Source organism: Aethalodelphis obliquidens, unplaced genomic scaffold, assembly GCF_003676395.1.
Source record: "Aethalodelphis obliquidens isolate GAN/ISIS:26980383/991018 unplaced genomic scaffold, ASM367639v1 scaffold58, whole genome shotgun sequence".
Taxonomy (NCBI): Eukaryota; Metazoa; Chordata; class Mammalia; order Artiodactyla; family Delphinidae; genus Aethalodelphis; species Aethalodelphis obliquidens.
Window position 1 is genome coordinate 8,651,457 of NW_020838002.1, and position 17,250 is coordinate 8,668,706.

The following is a 17,250-nucleotide window of genomic DNA, read 5'->3' on the forward strand; positions in this document are numbered from 1 at the left end:
TTTTTATCATTTTTTTCTATATTGTCATTCTTCTGTAAAGAAGAGCTTTTCATACTTGCTTTTTTAAATTTAATTTTTTTAACTAGTATGGACATTTTTTCAGTGTGTTATCCATTTCTTTCACTATTCAAATTTTGGTCTGCAAATTTTCCCAGGTTTTGCTAGAGAGAGCTCCATTAAGATGGCTTCTGTGTCCTTTTAACATATCCCTGTTAGTTTTTGAGCAGTTCCTTACTTTCTGCATAATAGCGTGCTCCAGGTTTACCTTGCACTTTCCCTGACCCTGGCCTAGAACCGTCTTATTCTCCATGGAACCCTGTTTTTTTTTGCTAGAGAAACCAAGATCTGGGTGCCAAGCTATACTTTTTGCTACTGAAGTCTCATTGTTCCTGGCTCTTTCAGTACACAGAGCTAGGAAGTTTTGTTTTTGTTTTAAATCATGGCTACATATTGATATTCCTAATTTCAGTCCAATTCCGTAGGGTTCTTCTTTCCTCGGCCTACATTTGCATCTCTGTTTTTCCACAGTGAGAAAAGCCTGGTAACAACATCAGTACATTTACTCATTTGCTTAGTTGTACAATACGTGCATAATAGTTTGAGAATTATAATACCAATACTATGAGGAGCTATAAACCTACTAAGTGTGGTTTAAGATTTTTTGGCAATTTTTTTTATGCTTACATATATGTCACTAAGAATGTTCAATGTAAAGTTATTTAAATATCTTTTTTTTCCTTTTGTGGTAAAATTATCAAAGTAATAGTCAATTAAATTTATGTATTTCTGTTGTATTCAATTTTATTTCCCTTCCCCATCCAGATTTAATTTTATTTTTGAAATGTATAAAACATTAACATGGTTCAGAATTTAATAATCACAATAATGATATTTGATTTAGGTAAGAAAAGAAATGAATGATAAAACCCTTCAGGTTTTACTCAGAGGTCCCATTCCCTTTCCTTCCTTTCCACTATCATTAGCTTTTTTTTTTTTTTAAATAGGTTTCTTGTTGGGATGTTTTATGTTACTGTTATTTTTTTGCACACGCCACATGGCATGCGGGATCTTAGTTCCCCAACCAGGGATCGGACCTGGGCCCTTGTCAGTGATAGTGCCGAGTCCTAACCACTGGACCGCCAGGGAATTCCCTGTATCATTAGCTTTTGGCTTAATTTAGGTGTGCTCATTATTGCAGATATAAGCATGTACCTATTATATATATTCTTATTTCCACTGTTACACAAAAGGTAGCATACTGTGTTACTGCTGTGCCATATATGCTCTTTTGCACCTTGCTTTCAGAGATGTTCCTCATTCTTTTTACAGTTTTCTTACACAGGGTTTTCATGCAGTATCCTATGCATGGGCATTTAGGTTGTTTCTAATGTTTCACTTTTACAAATAATATTGCAACTAATGGCCACGTATATACGCTTTTTCATGTTACTAGAGGTGTACAAGAACTTAGAATTTAAGACTTAGCATGTCCAAAGCAATATATCATTTTCCCAAAACTTTTTTCTTTGTTTCCATTTCCTGTTATTGAATGACACCATTACTTACACAGAAACCATGGTATCATCATTTCTTCTCGTATCTCCTTAGTCAGCGAGTGCTAATGATGCACTTTTACCCTTTTTTTCCCCACCTTCATTTTCTTAGTTACAGGTTTTACTTCTTGCTTAGTTTACTAGCCTTCTAAATGGTGTCATTTCTTCCCTAAAACTTCACACTGCTACTAGAACTGTCTTTCTTAAAGCCAAAGGTTATTCATTTACCTTACCTCAGCATTTCTCCTCTGCCTCTAAAATAAGATTCAAATGCCTTTGCCTAGATGCCCAGGCCTTCCATTTCCTATATGTCCAGCCTAATACATGTCCTAACCACTTCTAACCATACTGAACTACTTTTAGATCCTCAAGACGTGTCCCGTCCTGTCAAGCCTCTTTTGCACTGGGAATGCCTTTTTTTTTAATACCCTCTACATTTCATCTTAATAACTTTTTATGATACAGCTTAGGTATCTCCACCTCCAGGAAGACTTCTTGCCAGGTCAGATGTAGTTCCCATGGCACCTTGTGCTTAGCTCCATTGACTCATCTCTCTTCCCTGGGACTTTGGGCTCCTGTGGGCTAGAGACTCCTTCTGTTGGTTCTGCTTTCTTGTTAAGAGCCTATAAAATAGTAGACATTCAACAGTTAGTGAATATATGAATAAATTTGATCTATTTACATTAAAACAGATTATTTAGGTTTTCATTTACATGTTTACTACAAAAAATCCAAACAGTGCAGATGTATATAAGAAGTGAATGTCTTCCATTACCCCATCTCAGTCTCCAGTGGGAACTATGATTAATAGTTTAATGTTGGCAAGAAAAGCACAAAATAGATTTTCCAGTTACTATAGGATAAAAATGTCTACTACTTTGTTCTTATAGATCATCTCTTTTCCTTTAGGCAATGATAGTAAGAAATGCTAAAGATACAGCTCATACAAAAGCAGAACGGAATATTCTGGAGGAAGTAAAGCATCCCTTCATTGTGGATTTAATTTATGCCTTTCAGACTGGTGGAAAACTCTACCTCATCCTTGAGTATCTCAGCGGTCAGTACACAGCTTGGTGTAATTATTTGCATTAGCTCCAGAAACTTGGTCAAAACATTATTTTCCAATAGAAAAATGCTTTTTCCCAATGTGACCAAATAGTTCCTAAAATTGACAAATACATTGACATAAGGAATTCAGATGTGACGAAGTGTTTCTTTTTGCAGACAAATGTGAAGGAAACTTTAAAGGTTAAGTCTTTTTCCCCATCTGTAATATTTTATCTTAATCCCATTGTAATCAATTAAAAGAGCAAACAGCTAATTGATAGCCATCAAATTGACTACACTTGGGTAAGATAATATAATTCAAATAAACCACTGATTTATTTTTTTGTAAACTGACATGGAAAACTTAAGAGTGTTATTTAAGGTAACGAGTATTTTTGGTATTGCATCTTTAAACAGAAGAGTTTTTTGTTTAATGTAGTCTTATTGATAGATTTTGCAGTTTACATTGGAAATCACCCACCTTTTCCAGGGCTTACCCCCTCCTAGGAATTTGTGGTACCCCATAGCATTTCAAGATCACAGGTATCTATTTCCAGCAAACACACTTGAGTTTTCTGAAAAACAGATTTCACAAGAGCCTGTAACATGGAACAGAAAGTTGCAGAATTTAGTCACTTTTTTGTGACGGTTGTTTTTTTCTTGTACCTTTATTTTAACATAGTTTCAGATTTCCGCAAAAAAGTTCTAAGAACAGGACAAAGAATTCCCAAGTACTCTTCACCTAGATTCCCCAAGTGTTATCATTTTACCACATTGTTTTGTTTCATCATTCTTTTTCTCTCCCTCTCTGTATATGTACGTGTGTGTATATAGATGTGTATATACACACACATATGTGTATATATGTTCATAATTTTTTTCCTGAACTCTTTAAGGGAGTGTCACAGACATGATTTCCCTTTACCCCTAAATACTTCAATGTATATTTTTCTGAAATTAAAGACAGTATCTTACATAACTGTACTAAAATTATCAAAATAGGAAATTAACATTAATACAATAATCTCTCTCAGTTTCCTTTAATCTGGAACAGTTCCTCAGTCTTTCTTTGTCTTTCATGACCTTGACATTTTTGAAAAGTACAGTTTAGTTACTTTGTAGAATGTATCAGTTTGGGCTTATATGGTGTTTCCTCAGGATTAGATTCAGGTTATGCATTTTGGGGAGGACCATCGAAGTGACATTGTATCCTTCTCTGTGTATCAGAGCAAGAGGTACATGATATTTGTATCTTTGTTCCATTACTGTTGACGTTAACTTTGATCATATGTATAAGGTGATGTCTGCCAGGTTTTTTTTCTGGTGAAATTTTCCTTTTGTAATTAGTAAGTATCTTGAGGAGATACTTTGAAATTATTTAAATATCTCATCTTTCATCAAACTTTCACATACAGTTTTAGCATCCATTGATTCTTGCCTGAAACAATTAACTATGATGATTGCCAAGTGATTTTTCTTACTCCATCATGGCTTCTTCATTTATTATTTGGCATTCTGCTGTAACGAAGAGCTTTCCATTTATCTATTCACTGATTTACATCATTGTGGACTCATGGATTCTAAGATTTTTCAGTAGGATATCACACTTTATTATCATTGTTTATTTTGATATTCAAACAGTGCCATACTATTTACAAGGACATTGCCAAATTCATGCAGTTTAAGAGTTGTAAAAATGTGGAATATGGGCATTCACTAATTTGCAAGGATGGTTTAATTACATACTAACATTTTTCTAAATGCCGGTAAAATGTTAGAGAAGCTTTAATCAAGATTTTTTTTTTTAACCGCAGGTCTGGAATCTAAATATTTTGAAGTTTATAGATGTAAAACCTAGAATTCCAAAACTTGTATATTTCACATAAGAATAAGAACACTGCTAAAAATGGAATACTGAGGACTTAGTTTTAAACCTGTAATGTTTAGGATCTGTTTTTTATTTTTAAAGGGTTGATGTCTTTTAATTATGGCTAAAAGGAAAGCACAAACCCTCTCATTAGAATGGATTGTTGGAAAAAAAAAGATTGCTTTGTTTCTAATGTCTTTTTCTTTTCTTTACAGGAGGAGAATTATTTATGCAGTTAGAAAGAGAAGGAATATTTATGGAAGACACAGCCTGGTAAGTGAAATTTTTGTGGTTGTATGGATTCAGGTAATAATTCATATAATTAAAAGCAAAGTCCTGTTCCCACTGTGGGCAGCCAGATGATTCAGTAAATTGTTCTGGAGCCAGTTGGTCACTCAGGACTCTAAGAGGGAGAAGCAGCTTTGGGACTTGGCAGCCATTGGAGGTCACATCATTCCTTTGCCCCCAGGCTTTGGGTGGAACGTTCTTCACACCAGTTCCTAACAGAACCATTCTCACTGGGGCTTTCTTTCCTTGAATTGGTAAGCTGCCTGCCTTGGCCCTGGGTGAATGTGGTTTTCCAGTAAAACTTTATGTGTGGAGCAATGGAAAGTATCAGAAATCATCTCCTCTTTTTTTGTAGACTTTCCAGTTCCCAAGGTGCAGTCTTAGGGAGGTGATAAGCCTGCACATATCATCTGTGGATTGATTCAATGGCCAGGATGGGATCTACCCTCATATTTCTTAAGATGGCATCTGCTTCAAATTAAAAATATACACACCCTTTTGTGAGATGACAGTATTGGGTAACAATAAATCAGTTTATCCTACACATTAATTGAATAGAAAACACTTAAATGTTTTTTTCTACCTTAATTACCAAACTGCATTCCATTGTTTAATTTCAGGCCTTTTCTAACACAGAAGCTGCATTTAAGAGCCTTAGGGATGAAGTGCCCTTTTTGGAGGAGGCTCTCTGAGCCATGTTGGAGGCTGTGTTTGTGGTCCTGCTGGCTGTGAAACTGCCTCAGTCCTCTAGGACACACCCTCTCCATCCTGGAGTAATCTGCAGGATTGCAACATTGTTATGCAGCCAGTATTGCAGTGCCTTGTGCTTTTCGAATCCAGACAGGGTTGACTCAGCCCTTTATTCTTTTGAGGTAGATAAATTTGAGTGTCACACAGTTTATAGTTGTGGGCTGGCTGGCAAGAGGGAGGGCAGACACTGTGGGCATGAGCTGTATATAAATATGCAGCTGTATTAAGTAAGGGATGCGTGGGCTTCTAAGGGTCAGGTTATAAGGTATTTTTGAAACTAAGACTTGATCTCTGAGAATAACAAAGTTCCTATTTCCTATGGGATTTAAAAATTGGGGGTGGGTGGGAGAAATTTGCTTTGATCTGAATGACTATTGGCCTAGTTCCTACATAGACAGAACAAAACACGACCAGTGACAGTTTGGCATATTCTGGACTTCTTTGCAATTTTAGCAATATGTTCTAATGATGAAATAAAACATAGTTTCACTAAATGAGTGAAACGTAAATGTCTCCATGCCTTTTGGCAGCATCCTATGCCATCTCTTTTCCCCATACCCACCCCCACTCCCACTAATTTGGTCTTTGGTGCATGTCTATTTCTTTCAAGGAATTTTGCTCCATACATAAACTGCTTTGAGTAGATTACTCTTTTTAATTTTATTAAATCACTTTTGTTTCCAGCTTTTACTTGGCAGAAATCTCCATGGCTTTGGGGCATTTACATCAAAAGGGGATCATCTACAGAGACCTGAAGCCGGAGAATATCATGCTTAATCACCAAGGTGGAGATATACTGTAAACAATTCTATAGTAAATAATCATCTTAAAATCTTCCCACACAGGTCATGGTCATTTTCAGAGCCCCATATTTATGCGTCAGTTATTATACATTGCTCCCTCAGAACTTATAGCATCATGATACTTGTACTTATGATTGATGAGATTAAAGAGAATTGAGGATAACTGGCCACAGCTACCTTTTCTAGTTTAATCCTTACTCTTTATAGCTTGTCATTCTTTTGTAATCCTTACATAAAGTGTGGTGAGCCAGAAGCCAGTCCAAATACTAATTTTGGTTGGTTCCTTAAATTGGAAAGTGAATCTTAACTTTATAAATTGAGTTTTCTTTACTGATGAAATGCATAAGTATTAGAAGCAATATTTTTATGGTAAATTTTATTAATGTGATAAAAAAGGAAAGGATTAGAATTGGACCAAAATATTTGATATAACTTTGGAGGTAAAATATTTAGTAGGCATCAGTTTATTCTTGCTGTCTGCAACAACAACAGACATAAAAATCAGACAGACTAATATTCTGTGCAGCTATAGCTACAGCAAAGTGAGCCTTGATCATTACTGCATGCTGCTACAGACAGTTCAACTTATGTGAGAGTAATCTGGGCTGGCTAGACTTGGCAATTCACTCACATCCCAAAGGAGCAACCAACCAACTCGGGTATCTGGGGGCTGGTGGCAGCTGCTGATCCTTAGATGTCTATCGAATGATGCAAGAGGTAGTTAATGGTTTTAAATTCTTGTACAGAAAATGGTTTATGGACAACTGATGCCAGAATAAATGTTTCAGATAGTGGGGGGTTTCTTGCTTTCCTTTCTTTTCCCCTTTTTTTTTTTTTTTTTTTTTTGGAGAAATGTACTTAACCACATACATTATGGGTATCTGTGTATCTCTCTCTCCCAGTTCTGCCCCCACTGCCACAAATTTAGATTCTGATTGTGAATTCTAAGGCAAGGGATAGAATTGAGAAGTGACTAGTTAATTTCTTTGATGCATAACCTGAGTGTATCAGGTGGCTCTGTGAAAATAAAGGTCATATTTCTTCTTCTGTGTCAGAGTAAAATACATACCTACATTTGAGTTAATAGTCCATTGCCTTTTCTTTTCTCGAAATAAACTTGGAACAGTAGGGTCCCTGGGGTTGCTGAACCACTGGATAGCTAATGACAGTTCATTAAAGCTAAACTTGAACTGAGATGTTCTTTGTGTAAGGTGATGAGTTTTTTTGTTTTGTTTTGTTTTTTCTTTTTTTTTTCTTTTTTTACGCGGGCCTCTCACTGTTGTGGCCTCTCGCGTTGCGGAGCACAAGCTCCGGACGCGCAGGCTCAGCGGCCATGGCTCACAGGCGCAGCCGCTCCGCGGCATGTGGGATCTTCCCAGACTGGGACACGAACCCGTGTCTCCTGCATCGGCAGGTGGACTCTCAACCACTGCGCCACCAGGGAAGCCCCAAGGTGATGAGTTTTTCACTTTCTGGATCAAAGATGATGGTTCCATGCCATACAGCAATTTCATTTCTTTTTCCAAACTGCATTGGCAGAATAAGCTAACTTGTTATAGTGACTAAGTCTGTTTTAAGAACTGTCAGGTCACAGTTCATGGTGATAAAAGCTATATGTTTGAAGTACAGTGTCACACCTTCGTTTAACATGCAGAAGATCTTTTTTATGGTCTGTGTACATAATCCAGACTTCATCAAGTTTTCCCAGGACTTACTTGCTCAGGATGGTAAAGGATTCTTGGTATAGGTAAAGCTAGAGCCTTAGACAAGCTGTTTTTCACCTTTTTCTCATCTTTCTTTTACCTTTACTAGATAGATTATATCATTGGCAAAGATAATTTTTTTTAGTTTGGCTGCTTTGGGTGTTCGTTGCTGCGCACGGTCTTTCTCTAATTGCAGCAAGTGGGGGCTACCCTTCGTTGCGGTGCGCGGGCTTCTCATTGCGGTGGCTTCTATTGTTGTGGAGCATGGGCTCTAGGCACATGGGCTTCAGTAGTTGTGGCATGCGGGCTCAGTAGTTATGGCTCGTGGGCTCTAGAGCACAGGCTCAGTAGTTGTGGTGCACGGGCTTAGTTGCTCCGCAGCATGTGGGATCTTCCCGGACCAGGGCTTGAACCCATGTCTCCTGCATTGGCAGGCGGATTCTTAACCACTGGCCACCAGGGAAGTCCCGGCAAAGATAATTTTGCCCTACCCTTAAAGGGTTATTTAGCATCCCATTTATGGATGGAACCTTGCTAGTTCTTGATGTCTCAAAAAATAAATTTAAGGCAGAAAAAGTAAAATGGAAGGATAGGTTATTGTCTTGTATGATACATTCAAATATTGCACATAGAATTCTCAGAATAACCATCTATAATCTTTCATTGTAGGTCATGTGAAACTAACAGATTTTGGACTATGCAAAGAATCTATTCATGATGGAACAGTCACACACACATTTTGTGGAACAATAGAATACATGTGAGCTGCATGTTCAAAGAAATATTACTGGTTTGGGGATAATAGCTAACTTTTACCTGGTTTAAATAATAGTGTGCTAAATTTTCTGTAGCAACACTTGGTTCTGTATACTGTTTTAAAAATTTTAATTCAGATGATAGGCAAATAGTGAATGTTTTAGGCATATTATTTTTCTCCTTGTAGGGCCCCTGAAATCTTGATGAGAAGTGGCCACAATCGTGCTGTGGATTGGTGGAGTCTGGGAGCATTAATGTATGACATGCTGACTGGAGCAGTAGGTGCACAGTTAAAAGTTGCATGTGTTATGGTCTGTGCTGAGTAGTTATTAAGTCATTACAGCAAGAGATCTTTCCTGTGCTTTTTGAAAATGTTACCAATTAAGTTATTTTTAAAAAATCTAACACTACTGATGCTTCATTAGTAGTATTATGGGCCTCTGTACTTTTATAAATATTTTCATTTAGATGATCTATGTCATGGCCTGTGGTCCTGTGAAACAGAGGTAAAACAGATACTGCCCTTATTTTAGAAATGGAGAAAGTGAAGCATAAAATCAAATGGCTCACCCATTATCACACCAAGTTAATGGTGGCAACCCAGTTGCTTCCAGGACGTTGCTATTTTCTCTGTGCCATTGCTCAAAAACTACAGGTCTTTAGCAGGCATCCCATATCACAACATACATTTCTGATCTCTATGCGTAACTGACTAATTCAGGAAATGAATAATTCTGTTATTTAAAATTTGATTTTTTCTATGCTGATTTTTCTCACTCTCTTCTACTCTTAGCCCCCGTTCACTGGGGAGAATAGAAAGAAAACAATTGACAAAATCCTCAAATGTAAACTCAATTTGCCTCCCTACCTCACACAAGAAGCCAGAGATCTGCTTAAAAAGGTAGGGTTCTAAAATAGGCACTCAAACCATAAGCTTCAACTACTAGGATTTAAATAGATAGAACTGAATATACATTTTGACTACAGAATCATACACAGGTGTTGACAAAAAAGCCTACAGTTTTTGCAGGCAAAGGACAAATTTGTTTGTTTAAAGATTTTCTTTTTACTCCCAAACGATACTTAGAAGTAATTAATAAATCATACATTCGTAAGGCAAAATAGACATGCAAATTCTATAAAGAAAAATAATCAATTTGACTAGGTAAGGTTCATCAGTGTGTTTCTTTTCCTCCCTAAAGCTGCTGAAAAGAAATGCTGCTTCTCGTCTTGGAGCTGGTCCTGGGGACGCTGGAGAAGTTCAAGTAGGGATTGGCATGCTTGGTGGTTTGTGGGGAAGATAATGCTATTTTATGTATTTGTGAAGGTTATATGTAGTTGCTTATAAGTATAGCTTATTTTGTGATTGGTAACTTCAAATGGGCTGATCAGTCAGTCCAGTGAAGTCTGTTCCCCTTAACCTTTCTTCCTGCTCTTTTGTTTTGTTCTTCCCCAGGCTCATCCGTTCTTCAGACATATTAACTGGGAAGAACTGCTGGCTCGGAAGGTAGAGCCCCCCTTTAAACCTCTGTTGGTATGTATTCATGAAAGCATATAATCTGAGGGACCTGGTACTTTTTTACAATAAGAAAATATCAGACCATTCAGAAACATTTTATATTTATTAATAGTTCAAAAACTTTGGTCTATCCTCTCTTCAGAATCTTTATTCTGTGCAGTTTTTTTTTTTTTAATTAATTTATTTGGTTGCACCAGGTCTTAGTTGCAGGAGGCGGGCTCCTTAGTTGCGGCATGCGAACTCTTAGTGGGGGCATGCATGTGGGATCTAGTTCCCTGACCAGGGATCAAACCCAGGTCCCCTGCATTGGGAGTGCAGAGTCCTACCCACTGCGCCACCAGGGAAGTCCCTCTGTGCAGTCTTTTCAGGAACTACTGCCAGCAGCAATTGATGGCTATATTAACTAGTTTAAAGTTGGTTGCCTAAGATGATTAAATATCTCAAGTACTTAGGACTTTTGTGTTTATTTGCTTTGTTTTGTTTTGCTTAACCCAACCCTATTTTGAATTTGCTTTTCTATAACAAAGTATCACAAACTAGGTGGCTTAAATAGAAATTTATTATGTCACAGTTCTAGAGGCTAGAAGTTCGGGATCAAGGTGTTGGCAGGGTTGGTTACTTCTGAAGGCTGTGAGAGACTGTTTCATGCCTTTCCCCTAGCTTTTGGTGGTTTGCTGGCAATCTTTGGCATTCCTTGGCTTGTAGGAACATCATCCTATCTCTGCCTTCATGTTCATGTGGCATTCTCCTTGTGTGTAGATCTGTGTCCACATTTTCCCTTTTTTGTAAGGACACCAGTCATATTGGGTTAGGATCCCTCCCTACTCCAGTATGACCTTATCTTAACTAATTACATCTGTAATGGCCTTCATTCCAAATAAGGTCACATTCTGAGGTACTGGGGGTTAGAACTTCATTATATGACTGTTGGAGGGACATACTTCAAACCATAACAATATGCTTATGAGTAAATGAGTTAGCGTATTAGTTCTTGTCTTCTTCCCATCTCAAAATTTGAGAAAAGATAGTTTATTTTTCTATTTCTTGAGATGATGGTGGAGGAGAAGGAATAGGATAATGATGATGATTATTTGGTCCTGGAGCACCAGGTGACTTGCTTTAAAATTTCAACGTATATAACTGTAAGGATAATTAACCCTCATATACCAACTATCCAGCTTCAAAAATTACTAAGTCATCTTGTTTAAACGTAAACATAACCACCGTGCTATCATCACAACTAAAAAGCTGACAGTTTCCCCAATTGTTTCTTTTTTTTCCTGTTGGTTTGTTTCAGTAAGGATTCAGTCAAGACCTATATAGTTCGGTTACTATGTCTCTTAGGTCTCTCCATCTATAGATATCCTCTCTCAATTCCTCCTTTGAGGACTTACTGAAGAAACTGGACTGTTTGTCCTGTAGGGGTCCTCACATTGATTTTGCTGATTTTAACCCCATGTTGTCCTCAGCCATGTTCATCTGTTCCTTGTATTTCTGGAAACTGGTAGTTTAGGTTTAGTTTAGATCTGATTCAGATTAAACTTTTGGTACTATATATTTTGATCAGAAGATATAACATGTACTTACATTTTTTAAAAAAATGTTAGCGGGGGCTTCCCTGGTGGCGCAGTGGTTGAGAGTCCACCTGCCGATGCAGGGGACACGGGTTTGTGCCCCGGTCCGGGAAGATCCCACACGCTGCAGAGCAGCTGGGCCCGTGAGCCATGGCCACTGAGCCTGTGCGTCTGGAGCCTGTGCTCCGCAACGGGAGAGGCCACAACAGTGAGAAGCCCACGTACCGCAAAAAAAAAAAAAAAGTTAGTGGTCATTGATTATTGCCTATATCAGTGGTTCTCAGCCAGGGTTGATTTGGCAATGTCAGAGACAAGTTGTCACAACTTAGGGAGGAGTGCCACTGGTACTTAGGGGATAGAGGCCAGAAATGCTGCTAAACATCCTATAATGCCCAGGACAACATCCTACAACAAGAATGATCAGGCCCAAAATGTCAGTAGAGCCAAGGTTGAGAATCTATAGCCTAGTTCCAAGATTTCATTAGGGGTTTGCAAAATTGTCTTACTCTAATACTGTTATTCATTCTTTATTAGGTGGAATTGTTCTGTGAAAAGATACTCTTGTATCAGTTGTTTGGTTACCTGAGGTGCAGTTTATACAGGAAAGGCAGGATAAATGTTTCTTTCCCAGTTTGCAGAATAATGAATTAGTTCCCTAACTTCCAAAATTGGCCAATGAATTGTGATTTTTTTTAGTATAATTATGAACTCATGCTGTTTAATGTATTTGTGTTTCAATTCATTGCAGTTATTTTTATTGATGTTCAGTTTTTCCCATCTTTAGACACTGGGTGCTTCTTTGTGTAGGTTCTTGAGTTGTTTTTTTTGGGCCACGCAGCATGCGGGATCTTAGTTCCCCGACTGGGGATGGAACCTGTGCCCCCTGCAGTGGAAGCGTGGAGTCTTAACTGGACTGCCAGGGAAGTCCCGGTTGCTGGGTTCTTTTGACACAACCACATGGTCTGATGTTGTAACAGAGAGAAGAAATTAAAGAAACAGATCTGGTGGTTAGATCTGGGTGATAATATTCCTCCACAAGAAAATATACTCATGCAGAGTAGAATATTACTTTTGCTCCTTGAGAAATTTAAAGGAATGAAATAAGGTATGGGAAGAAACGTCAACTAGAGCATATTATGTGCTTTGTGTTTAAACTCTGCTTCAAGTTTATTACAAATTTGCCAACTGTGCAGATTGTCTCTAAAAAGGGATTTCGCCAGTGGGCTAGCCACACTGAAGCTTTGTGAGAAGGGAAGATATTCAGATTTTTTTTTTTTTTTTTGCGGTACGCGGGCCTCTCACTGTTGTGGCCTCTCCTGCTGCGGAGCACAGGCTCCGGATGAGGCTCCGGATGCGCAGGCTCAGCGGCCATGGCTCACGGGCCCAGCCGCTCCGCGGCACGCGGGATCCTCCCGGACCGGGGCACGAACCCACGCCCCCTGCATCGGCAGGCGGACTGTCAACCACTGCGCCACCAGGGAAGCCCCCAGATTTTTAATAGGAATGATAACTGTGTACTAAAGATATAGTTTGACCTTTGATACTTTTCACCTGTATTTATTTTTCAATCTGTGCCTGCTAAGGCTATTTTGCTACTTTATTACAGTCAAACCCTGAGAAAAGAGATCTATCTAGAGCCTTCTCTAATGTATGTAATGCATTTGATTGATATGTATAATGTAGTCTGTTCACCATTTTCTAATCATTTTGTTTTTTATAAAGCAATCTGAAGAGGATGTGAGTCAGTTTGATTCAAAGTTTACACGTCAGACACCTGTTGACAGCCCAGATGACTCAACTCTCAGTGAAAGTGCCAACCAGGTCTTTCTGGTGAGTTAAAGAATTTCTGATGTACCCATGGGAAATTAAGTATGAGGATGGGCCCTTTTCAGTAAGAAACGCCCTTTTTAATAAGAAAATTTCAGTTTGCTTGCTTTATAGTTTATGTAGATAACCTGAGGTGCTTTTTTTTAAAAGTTATCCCCTTATAACTTGTTGATAAGTTAGAAAATTCATTTTCATAATCCAGCATTCCATTTTAGCAATTAGAGTCAGAGTATATGATTCCTTTTTTTGAATCGCCCACTGACTTAAAATGTTTGGCTCAGCATCTTAACTGAAACCCACACAGTCATAGCAGTAGGAGAAGAAGAGCTCATAGTTAACTATTTTATTCCTGAAACAGCTAAAGATTTTTGTCTGTAGGGGATTTTTAACCTGTTGATTGTGAATATTTGACATCAAAATATATTGGTTCATATGTGATTGTAAGCAGATTAATCCTAAGGAGGAGGTATCTGTATTGATTTATACCTTGTCTCCTCAGATAGAAAAACAAAATTTTAGATTTTGATTAACAGAAATGATAGGTTTATATCTGATGACCATCATTGCATATTATTTGCCTAGTGCTTATTTTATTACTATAATTACATGTCATGTGAATATCTACCCGATTTTATATCATTTGTTTCCTTTGTCATTATCCTTTGTCATTTCTTTTTGGATTATCCCTAGGGAGAATAGAATATGGGGAAAGTAATCATTTGGAAGTTTTTTTTTCTTCCTTATTTGTTTCTGAGTTCACTGGATTTGTTGCTAACTTAATTTTCAAACTTTTTTTTAAAATAATGCTCTCAGTAAAAAAAAAAAAAATAATAATAATGCTCTCAGTATAACACACCACAGTAGTGTTGTATCTTTGGGGGTGGAGGGTCAGTTCTAAAGTTAGCATGGAATACAAAAATTGTGTATGGGCAAAATAACACTTAAGTCACCATAGTACAGTATGCTTTTCAGTAAACAACACTGAATAGTAATAATTCTATAAATGTATGATTATATGGTGATATAAGAATATACATGCAAAATACAATTTTATAGCATTTTAATTACATAAGACGGAAAGATGAATGCATGTTATTAAATTTATGTCAGCATGATGCAAAGTTACTGTATCCCCCTTAGTACAATCTCTTATCAGTTAGGGAAGTAGGCATGATTCATTTTAATTGTGTCATTGCTTTCTTTTTTTCTTTCATGATGTGGAATTTTGTTTTCTACTGATGTGGAATTTATACCTTTGATTTAACATACAGACCTTTTCTTCAACTGGGCATTATAGAGTTTTAGCTAGTTTGACAATTGTTCTCCCCCATAAAAAAAAAAGTCTAGAAACACCTTACTACAAAGAAATCCAAAGTTGTGGTGGCAAAAGTTATGTATCTAAGCTTTCATTCCAGTTAAAGTATTGCTGATCTTTTTATTTGTTTATTTGTTTATGGCTGTGTTGGGTCTTAGTTGCGGTATCTTTGTTGAGGCATGCAGGATCTTTCATTGTGGCATCCAGGCTCTTCGTTGTGTCATGCAGGCTTTTCTCTAGCTGTGGCGTGCGGGTTTTCTCTTCTCTAGTTGTGGTGCGCGGGTTCCAGGGCACGTGGGCTCTGTAGTTGTGGCGCGTGGGTTCCAGAGTGCAAGGGCTCTGTAGTTTGTGGCACGCAGGCTCTGTAGTTGAGGCGCACAAGCTCAGCAGTTATGGCACGCAGGCTTAGTTGCCCGACAGCATGTGGGATCTTAGTTCCCTGACCAGGGGTTGAACCCTTATCCCCTGCATTGGAAGGCAAATTCTTTACCACTGGACCACCAGGGAAATCCGTGTTGAGCTTTTCTTAATTACTTGAATTGGCTAACTAATGAATACAAGAACAATTCATTTGTTAGGTTGTAGCCAGAATTCTGTACACAACGTGTATCTGTTTTAAGCGAGCACTAAAATTAATTTAAAATAGTAACAGCCCACTTATCTGGAGATTGTGGCTGTAGTAACTTCAGTTCAATTAATATTTCAATTCCTATTAGAATTCAAGGAAATTCAAAGATGATTAAGGCACAGTCTGGTCCTCTTGGTAGTTATAGCTTTAGCCCACAAGAACATGCGGGGAAACGGCCTTCGTAGTCCACATGTAGCTGTCAGAACAAAGCATATGCTCTACAGAATTGCACCTTACTCTTTAGGACTTCACCCAGAGCCTTACTGAGTCTTTTTATTATAACTCAAATGCCTACTCATAAGTGACAAGAATAAACAGAAGGGAAGATAGGTATAAGATTAACTGTTAAAGGGATGAACATGAACAGCAAGATAAATGATAGCTGGTAGCCTAATAGCAAGGTCCAAGAAAGAACTAAAGCTAACAAAATTGCATTAGTGTCTGTTAAAATTAAGTTTTCACAATGCTGACCCTTATTCATCAGGAAAATCTGAATCTACCCATTCATTGGTATAAAACCAGAAAGATCACATGTGCCAAGTTAGAGAATTCTATTTTGACTTTGGCCTAATAATGAGAAACTGTTTGGGGGTGATAATCTTAGTTGCTTATATGCATGTGGCTAGGAACACTAGAATTTTCTTTGCATTTATCTTTGTATTTAACATCTTTTTTCTTTTTTTTTTTTTTTTTGCGGTACGCGGGCCTCACCGTTGTGGCCTCTCCCATTGCGGAGCGCAGGCTCAGCGGCCATGGCTCACGGGCCCAGCCGCTCCGCGGCATGTGGGATCTTCCCGGACCGGGGCACGAACCCATGTCCCCTGCATTGGCAGGCGGACTCTCAACCACTGCGCCACCGGGGAAGCCCTGTATTTAACATCTTAATGTAGAGCCTGCATCTTCCTGTTTTGTTCTCCTCCTTTCAGTAGAGTGAAATTTTGTTTGCTGGCATATGCGGCTCAATAGAATTCTGCTCTCTGGAGGTCTGTGCCTCAAGAAATTACTGGAAAGAAGGTAACGGGTGTAAAATGAGATTGAGGAGACTGGATAGTATCTACATTGGTGATTTTAGGTGTACATCATTGTCTTGGTGTGTCAGAGATTGAACCACCACACTTTCTTGATGTACATGACAAAATCCTATTCTGTAGTCCACTGTTACTGTCTTTCAGGGTTTTACCTATGTGGCTCCATCTGTACTTGAAAGCGTGAAAGAAAAGTTTTCCTTTGAACCAAAAATCCGGTCACCTCGAAGATTTATTGGCAGCCCACGAACACCTGTCAGGTATTCAGACTTTGTTATTCTTTTTTTTAACTTGGAAGAGCATTGCTTAAGAAATTTATGCCAAGTTACATAAATGGAAGATCTGTCATTCTCTTTGACATAAGCACAGCTCTACACCTTCTAATATTGCAAGTGACTAGTCTGTGACTAATCAACGATAATATGCTATATAGTTTACCTCCCCTCCTGAAAATAAGCCGTTGCACTGGAAAGTGTACTCTTTAACCATTCATTCAGCATTTATTGTGTACCAGGGGTTGTGCTACATTCTGGGGACACACGATTAAGACAGGAATTGTCCTTGTCCTGATGAAGCTTACAATTTAGTGAGAGAG

At 38.1% G+C, this 17,250-nt stretch overlaps 2 protein-coding genes across 7 annotated transcripts in view; one reads left to right on the forward strand and one right to left on the reverse strand.

Annotated features, from left to right (window-relative positions):
- Positions 1–17,250, forward strand: part of RPS6KB1 (ribosomal protein S6 kinase B1) — a 38,714-nt gene that overhangs the window by 17,028 nt on the left and 4,436 nt on the right. For 4 of the 5 annotated variants that reach the window (XM_027087262.1, XM_027087263.1, XM_027087267.1 and 1 more), the window contains 10 exons: positions 2,463–2,610; positions 4,683–4,740; positions 6,190–6,290; positions 8,681–8,771; positions 8,955–9,045; positions 9,561–9,668; positions 9,970–10,032; positions 10,224–10,301; positions 13,583–13,690; positions 16,803–16,915. In XM_027087262.1, coding sequence (XP_026943063.1) covers positions 2,463–2,610; positions 4,683–4,740; positions 6,190–6,290; positions 8,681–8,771; positions 8,955–9,045; positions 9,561–9,668; positions 9,970–10,032; positions 10,224–10,301; positions 13,583–13,690; positions 16,803–16,915 — 959 coding nt within the window. The remainder of the gene's footprint in view (positions 1–2,462; positions 2,611–4,682; positions 4,741–6,189; positions 6,291–8,680; positions 8,772–8,954; positions 9,046–9,560; positions 9,669–9,969; positions 10,033–10,223; positions 10,302–13,582; positions 13,691–16,802; positions 16,916–17,250) is intronic. The other variant, XM_027087265.1, reaches the window with a different exon arrangement.
- RNFT1 (ring finger protein, transmembrane 1) overlaps positions 1,968–17,250 on the reverse strand; it is a 33,346-nt gene continuing 18,063 nt past the window's right edge. The window contains exons 9-10 of one of the 2 annotated variants that reach the window (XM_027087271.1): positions 3,082–3,199; positions 2,076–2,176 (exon numbers count right to left, since the gene is read on the reverse strand). In XM_027087271.1, the coding sequence (XP_026943072.1) occupies positions 3,104–3,199 (96 nt within the window). In that variant the 3' untranslated portion in view covers positions 2,076–2,176; positions 3,082–3,103. Of the gene's footprint in view, positions 2,177–3,081; positions 3,200–17,250 lie in introns of both variants that reach the window. The other variant, XM_027087270.1, reaches the window with a different exon arrangement.